General features: G+C 38.3%; 1 protein-coding gene across 2 annotated transcripts in view; it reads right to left on the bottom strand.

The window, feature by feature from the left end:
• Positions 1–5,577: 5,577 nt before the first annotated feature.
• LOC101850428 overlaps positions 5,578–8,403 on the bottom strand; it is a 3,419-nt gene continuing 593 nt past the window's right edge. The window contains exons 2-3 of one of the 2 annotated variants that reach the window (XM_005105156.1): positions 5,949–6,187; positions 5,578–5,915 (exon numbers count right to left, since the gene is read on the bottom strand). In XM_005105156.1, coding sequence (XP_005105213.1) covers positions 5,631–5,915; positions 5,949–6,187 — 524 coding nt within the window. In that variant the 3' untranslated portion in view covers positions 5,578–5,630. Of the gene's footprint in view, positions 6,188–8,403 lie in introns of both variants that reach the window. The other variant, XM_005105155.2, reaches the window with a different exon arrangement.

The following is an 8,403-nucleotide window of genomic DNA, read 5'->3' as shown; positions in this document are numbered from 1 at the left end:
TGTGCTTTTTGATGCTGCCGTACGAAGTACGAATTTTAGCTCTTTCTTGGACATTGGGAAACTAATTAGTTAAAAAGCTTGGTAATATGGAGATGTCTTATTTCTACAGAAGTGTAGATTGCAGAAAGCCCTTTTTCTAACAATGTGTCCAAGGTTTGGGTTGACTTTTCAAGTGATGATATCACATAGGTGAAAGTGAATTATATATTATCTTGTAACCTGTCTTCAGCTGTCTCTGAGAAAGAAAAAAAAGAAACTTTTATACTTGTGGGGCATTTATATTTATCTGATGACTTTCTTTTTGTAGTTATATCTTTCTCAAATACAAGTGATATTTACATATTATACTATTATTGTATAGCTTTACATACTCTTTAGGTACAAGAGAAGATTTTTAAAAAATATGACATGTAGACTGTATGTTTGTAGACAGTATACTTCATGTTTCTTACCAGATGAAATACTTACAATGTGTTGTAACTTGATGCATCTCAAAACATAGATGTAAAGTTATTCCAACTGCGAGAGATCAAGGGGACTTGGGCAAATACATGTGGTTGCTTAGCTTCTTTAGACCGTCAGTTTAATATACTGAACTGAACTCGGGATTGGATTAGTTATCCTTGTAAAACTTGATTAACGATAAGGAATAAGAAGAAGAAATCCTAATGGGGAGAAGTTTTGATGAATATTGCATTGTTTGTTATAGTCAGAGCATCCTGAAAGAAAAGGAAACACATTACTGCCAGTTTAAGAATGGAAAAGATCAAATGTCAGTAATGACTGTGTAGCAAATCAATGCACTTTTTCCCCCCAAATGTCTTTACTGTAATATGTAGCTATGATTTAAAGAAGAAACTAGAGTTTCTTGTTAAGAAATCTGAAAGTGATTTAGAAACAATGCTAATGGTTCTCAAAGTAGGAAGGTAATCTTTTTTTGACAGAATATTTTTGTGTAATAGCTTGTAATAGTTCTGTAATCAATTGCGCGATGACTATTACAAATGCAGAGCAATACTACTTTTTCTGGGCTCCCACCTTCCTTTTCTTTGACCAGAACACTTTCAGACCTCAACAGAATAGGTTTGTGCTGCTAGCATCAAAATCACCTTTGAAATCCAAAATTAAATGACTTCGAAGTCCTAAAGCTATATGTAGGACATGTCCTGAGACTGTGATTGGACTTCTCCTATCCTCCATACATATTTATACATCATATTATTCATATTTTGATAATGTTGCTTATAACTTTAATTTGGTGTCCATCAGGTATTTCTCTCAAATATGTTGTAAATGTTTCAATAAATGGAAATGTTATAGTTCAATTGCAGTCAAGGAATGTTACTTTGTTTACACAAAATGGTAACAAGTGCCCATATTTTCATCATAAGTATTCAGTGGCAGTAGGTATGTTTACTTTATCACTAAAGTATCAAGGTATGTGCTTTAAATTTGCAAAATTGGTGTGAAAACTGCAAGCTCTTATGCTCACAAACAGAAGAATGTGTTATGCATGAGTAAATATGTAAATCTTCTGACTGATAAGACTTTGAAATTTCCTTCACAGTAAATAAAAGCTTTTAACTCTTAACTAAAGCAAGAAAACGCAAAGTTTTCCCCACAGTCAAAGTTTACCCACACGATTATATGTGCATCTCTGAATATTCACATACACAAGTGCACACTCAAACAGGGACCGACTTGTCTCCACCGTCATTTACCCTTATTGCACCTCATAACAATTGGAATGTAAATCTTTAAGTCAGAAGTTATAATGTCTGTAAATAATTTTGATAGATTTGCTTGTAAGGTGGGAATGACACATAGACCAAGTAATGACAAATAAAGGTGTCTCATTGCCTGACATCTAGAACGAAAGCGGCAGCTGCTGGGGCGACTTCTCTCATCATTGTCTTTAGCTACCTTGCGAGATTGTTGTAAAAATTTTGATATAGCTCAGTTGACATTCAGCTGTCTGAACATAATGTTGAGGGTGATATTTATCTTTCCAGAATTGTATTAAATCGGTTTAATTGAAATTTTTAGAAGGTTTTGAGATCGCTGTACAATCATACCAAGGGGCTTCGTGTGGTCAGGGCAGCTCTATAAGATCACATGAATAGTTTCTAGGTAGACAACATGACCCTTTGAGCCCTGAAGGTTTGACTGTTTTCTGTTGTTGATTTTTTTTCATTCAAATGCTTAGAGGCTAGAACAAAAGGAATGAAAGATGAACCTTTGTTCAGCCAAAGATATAAGTGTCTCCCAAATTCAGCACCTTGTGACCAAATAGTTCTGTCATGTTGGTGCTTAAAGAGAGCGTAATGAATGTTCTCTTGTTACGACTTCGATTGCCTTCCAGTCTTTAAGGTAATACACATGTTGCAACTAGAGTCACCAACTGGAGCAAAATGTTAAACAATGGTTTGTAGTTCTAATGTTTGACTCAGCAACATTTCTGATTTGGAAGTGTCTGATGGGATTGAATAATGTTTGTTTGAGTTTTAGAAGTGCACGTTGAAGGAACTGAGAACTCTTCAGAGAATGAGAATTCTTAAAAAAACATTGGCCACAATGAATAACAGGCAGGAACTAATGCCCTAGCTGTAAGCTTGATTTGATAACTGTCATAAGGCTTTCATCAGCATTTGTATTAATGTTATCTGTATATCTTAGTCTTATATATTCCCATATGTGAGGCATGGTGGGGAAATCAGGCACTCGTCAAAATACTGAAATCAAAGGAACTGGCATTTTTTTCCATGTTGAGCTTTTTTTTTCGTATATTCTTTTTTTGGCACACCTTTTATGTCGATTTAAAAACGCACTTCTGTGTGGATTTACCGAAAAGCGTTGATCGAGGGCATAACAAATGTAAATTTGCAGGTTTTAAGGGCACTCAAGCTTTGGAAGTCACCAAACTTTGTCGGCTATTTTCTCGCTAATTTTACCTCTGATAACAGGTGAATCCCACCTCCTTAAATCGTAAATATTTAGACTTCTATTAAAGATAGATGGGTATTGTTTTTTCACCCAAAGCAAGACAAAAGAACAAGATTTATGATGATACCAATATTTTCATATGTCCAAAAACTGACGAGAGCCTGGTTCCACCATGTCGTGATACATACTATGGTGTTTTTTTGCAATATATGAACGTAACTCAGATCCCTCTGTAAACTTTTTGATTTGTGAGAATGTGCATTCGATTTTGAGAGGTTATTTTGTTCTTTGAGCAGAGTAGGAATGTGCACACAGTCACACACACACACACACACACACACACACACACACACACACACTCATACACACGTGCACACACACACACACACTCATACACACGTGCACATAAACACACACACACATGCACGCTCACACAAATATACATACACACTCATACACGCACATATATATATGCAAGCACACACACATGCAAACACATACATGTACATACACACAGACACACACTCACAAGTTTGTTTTCCAATATCTTGGATACACACAGGTTCTAAGTGGAGCAAAGACAATGTTGCATTTTACTGAATAGGGTGCTCGAATTTTTTTATATGTTTAGTTATAAACTGTTGAAGAGGAGGACTATGCTATAGTAAGTAGGGTATTGGGTGGGGGGGGTTCTACCTTGGATCAATTTATATTGGTTGTGAAATGCTTACATCTCTCCTGCTGTGCACTATCTTGATTTCTCACCGTTCATGGGGTGGTCTTTGTCTAAGTTCCTCTCAATGAATTTTTCCTTCCTGTCGCCCTGTTCGTTTTAATAATTCCAAATAGATCTATCCCCAATGAGATGTATAGATCATTTTTTGACACTTTATTGTGTCTAGTAGTGTATTCGTGGTATCTGTAAGGTATGTTCCACTTAACAGTCGTCAATCGATGCCTTTGACCAACGCAAGTAGCCTTGGTATTTCTGTACTGAAAGTTACGAATGATGATTTACTTTAGTGTTGATGAAGAAAGAAAAGACAAGTGACATGTGACTATTCCATGCCTGCACCAACCATATAAACTCGGACATCACCTGTACATGATAACATTCTGTTTGTCTACTGTTTGAGTCCTGTTGATGAATGTGTCTGTCTCCGATCACTGAATGGAGATATCAAAATGAGGTTGGAGTTACAGACAGAAAGTGCCATGTTTAAAAATCTTTCTATCCAAAGCTCAGTTTCTGGTGACCATGTGTATAAATTTCTCTTCTGTAGTACGACAGTTCACTTGTGCAGAATTTTTGTTGGCTCTTTCAGAGAAATGGATGGATAATGTGTTTTGACAGTAGGAAAATCCATCAACCCAGTGAACTGTTTGTATGTTGCTGCAAGCTGTGATTTACTTTTCACAAATATTTTTATGATGAAAGTCTAATGCAGCACTTCATTATAAGCATAGAGTTATTTGAAAATAAAATTATCCTATTTTTCTAAAATGATAATTTTTTTGGTATTCTTTTCATAATTTTATGTTTATGCCTCAGGTGGGAGCAACTTCGTGGTTGTGAACCAATATCCCTGATTCCTATCAGCTTTCTTTGTAATCGGACATTTTGGAGTTTCATGTTTCTTTTTACTTTTATATTCACATGCATGTTTTGTTTCTTTTAAGCTTAGTTTTTGTTACTTGCTGCAATCAGGTGTGTCTGTCTGAAGCACAACTCAAAGCACTGATTGTATTAGTTTGAGTTATGTAGTAGGTGGCTGGCTGGTAGGTGGGCACTCTTGTCTGGTTTGTTTCTCCTTCCCTATCAAACATCTATTGTCCTCATCTCTCCTTCTGTTCTTTGTATGTTATCCTGTATTAACACCTTTAATCTCCGGCACTTATATAACCTATTTGTGTTGCAAGTGCCATAAAACTCTAACTACTTCTGTGTTAGTCTTACATTGCCTGGAAAAGGCATGATCACAGACATAGATATGGGTAGTTGGCGGGTGCTCTGGTGTTGTTTGCTCCTTCTTTCCTATAAAAAATCTATCGTCTCCCTCCTTCTTTTTTTGTGTTTGTTACCCTCTTGTAACACCTAATCTGCGGCACTTATATGACCTTATTGTGTTGCAAGTGCCGTAAAACTCTTAGTAAAACTTTTTTTTAAAACAACAGATATAGATAACGGATGGACAGGGGAAACACTGGGACTTCCAGTAGCTGCCCTCACTCTTTTGGGAGACACTTTGCTTGTGCATTGTTTATAGAATGATTAAATTTCGTTCATGTTAATTTTGGGGATGCCATAAGAAATGAGCAAGGCTTTCACATTCCTTTCAGCACATTTGAGAGGCAGTACCTCCGATTTAGCATGAATTGTTGACTCAACAGAGGTGATCAGATGGGGAGCCATGAAAATCTCCCGAACAGTCTAATAATCTTGTTGAGGATTCGAATCTCAACCAACTGCACTGCAGTCCAGCATGGTGTCTAGTAAGCTAGCAGTGTGCTATGTGCCGTCTGCAAGGGAATGTTTACCTGCAGGTAGATGGCAACGGCGGGGCAAGAAGGGGGGGGGGGGCACAGTCATGTACTGAAAGTGAAAGGCAGGGTACGAACGAAAATGAGAAACGGTTTTGAGACATCAGGCATTCTTTATTTTAAAACAAATACATCAAACGTCAGATTCAAAATATTCTCTCGAAGGCGTTCTTCATTCCATCTCTGATATTGCCAAATGTGTCTTTGACTTGATCCGTAATCTTTTCCTGCAGATCTTTTTCGTTACACCTGCATACCACCTGAGCCTCATCGTCACTTTCTGGTCGTTGCACGTCGGAGTCCGTCTCGGTTTTGGCGTCAGGGTCAACGACCTTGCTCTTGTCGCCTGCGTCAGCATCAGCGACTACCTTCTTGTCGTCTACTTGAGCATCAGCGACCACATTCTTGTCGTCTACTTTAGCGTCAGCGACCACATTCTTGTCGTCTACTTTAGCGTCAGCGACCACATTCTTGTCGTCTACTTTAGCGTCATCGACCACATTCTTATCGTCTGCTTCTTTCGGCTCTGTTGGCGCTTCTCTCTTGACCAGCTTGGAGAACACACTTGAGTAGCTGAAGTGGTCGCCTTTGACTGTGATAGAGAGGGTGTCGCCCGCCTTGCAGCAGAAGACACGTTGGCCGATGGTCGAAAAGGGGCCTCTAGGGGTAGCCTCGCAGTCCTTATCCTTGAGGCAATCGTATGCTGTATTGTGGGAAGGAAAAGGAATGTCCAATTAATGCTGGAACGAAGAAAGGAGACAAGGAAGAAACAGAGGGTGAATAGAAACCGTGGAAGAGGGAAAGAAAAAGAAAGACATACAACTTAGAGAAAACACTCACACCCCCCACACCCCCACCCACACACACACAAACACACACACACATACGTACACACAGTCACACGCAGAGAAAGAGAGACAGACAGACAGATAGACAGAGAGAGAGAGACAGATACACACACACACACACACACACACACACACACACACACACACACACACAGAGAGAGAGAGAGAGAGAGAGAGAGAGAGAGAGAGAGAGAGAGAGAGAGACAGTTTGTTACTAAGATGCACATATATAATTTAAAGCTGGCTAAGACCATGAACGAACTAAAAATAGGTTTGATAATTTGATAAACCTGTTTCTGGCCCGATCCGACTAGGGCGTATTCGCTGTCGGTGTCAGCTCAGTATATTTTAATTCACAATTAGCAACATCTGTTGTGTCAATTCATTACTGGTTAATGCATAATTAGCAATGGGTGCCTGTGATAGGGTTATCGGTTAATATCGTGTTTTAGATATTTGAAAAGAGTTTACATCTCCCTCGGCTTCTTTTTTAAAATTATTATTAAAATTAAAGAGTTCTAAGGCGAGGCTTTCTTGTCGACTGAAGAACAGCTCCGTACTTTTTGGTGATTTCGAACTTCGATTTTTAAAATACCGGTGACAGACTTAAAGCAAGAAACTTGGAAACTGCGTAGGTATAAGCTAATAAGTGTGTGTTTTATGTGTGTGTGTGTGTGAGTGTGTGTGTGTGTTTGTTTGTTTGTTTGTGTGTGTGTGTGTGTGTGTGTGTGTGTGTTTGCTTGTTCGAGAGAGAGAGAGAGAGAGAGAGAGAGAGAGAGAGAAAAGAGAAGAGAGAGTATGGGAGAGGGAGAGTACCGTAGTAAAAGAAATAAACGGCCACTCAAGAAACTTGCTTTTCTGTGATTTTTCTTCAGGAACAGATCTGAAACGGACATGGGCAATTATGGTTGGCTGCTCATTTCTCTTCTCGAATATCTTTTTAAAAAAATAAAATAACCCTGCAATTATTATCCTGACCTTTTCCCGTCATCCATCTGTGCAACTTTTCTGCGTAAATTATTGCAAAAAGTGAGAGGCCCTCTTTCACAATGAAATAATGTATATTTATTATTCAAATACATACACATGACGTGCGTCAATATTATCGTTAGAAACGTCCCGCAGACCAAAGGCATTGGGTTTCCAACATCAACATATAAAGATTGAGTCCTGATCCATGGATATAGGATCGATTTTTTTAGCCACCAAACACGCGAGAAATGAAACCACTGCAACCTGATACCCACCCCACCCTTTGCAAACGACCTAAAGTAGTTGTTAAAAGTAAATGCTAAAACAACTCCTACACGTATCTTATGGTGCCTTTGTACATAGATTATAATCAATAGGAGGATTCGGTTCGGCGGAAAAAACAAAAGTTGTCTTCTATCACATTATGATATCCCAAATGGTTTCAAGTATCGAAATGAACCCCTCCCCCTTTCTCATTAAAGGATGTCACCGATTAGAATTTAGACTTTACGTTTATAGCAAATCGTTGTTCAGTAATTAACAGACTCTTATGGCTATTGGGTTTGACGTTTACTATATCAAGAATTCCGTTGCTTTCTTGCGTAATAGACTTCAAATGTACCCGTTGAATATTATGTTCGTTTAAAACAGTTTTTAATGTCCATTTCCAAAGAAAGATTAAAAAACTGAAAACAAAAAAATGGATGAGACTATACATAGAGACACTCTAAAAACAAAGAGTTTGATTTTAAGTAGCTAAACACGTTTTGTGTTCATGAATCCATGCTCTTTGTCTTTGTGTCTTAGAGTTAAAGGTGAAAATCAAGAGTGACCAGCAGAGCAATTCCGCATCTCTTGAATCCTATTTGGAAATGGAATTTTACGACCTACTTCTCAAAGCAATACCCGCAAGCCAGCACGAGAAAGGTCAGATTCGAACACGAGTGAGGTCCGAATGTTCCTATTCTTTTGACACTGCTTTCCTCTCAGTCCATCGTGGCTGATAGGTGGACCAAGTGATCCAGCATAATATACACACACACACACACACACACACACACACACACACACAGAGAGAGAGAGAGAGAGAGAGAGAGAG

This window comes from Aplysia californica, unplaced genomic scaffold (genome assembly GCF_000002075.1).
Source record: "Aplysia californica isolate F4 #8 unplaced genomic scaffold, AplCal3.0 scaffold00455, whole genome shotgun sequence".
NCBI lineage: Eukaryota > Metazoa > Mollusca > Gastropoda > Aplysiida > Aplysiidae > Aplysia > Aplysia californica.
Note: the sequence above shows the minus strand (reverse complement) of the source record. Positions and strands in the feature narration are given on the sequence as shown.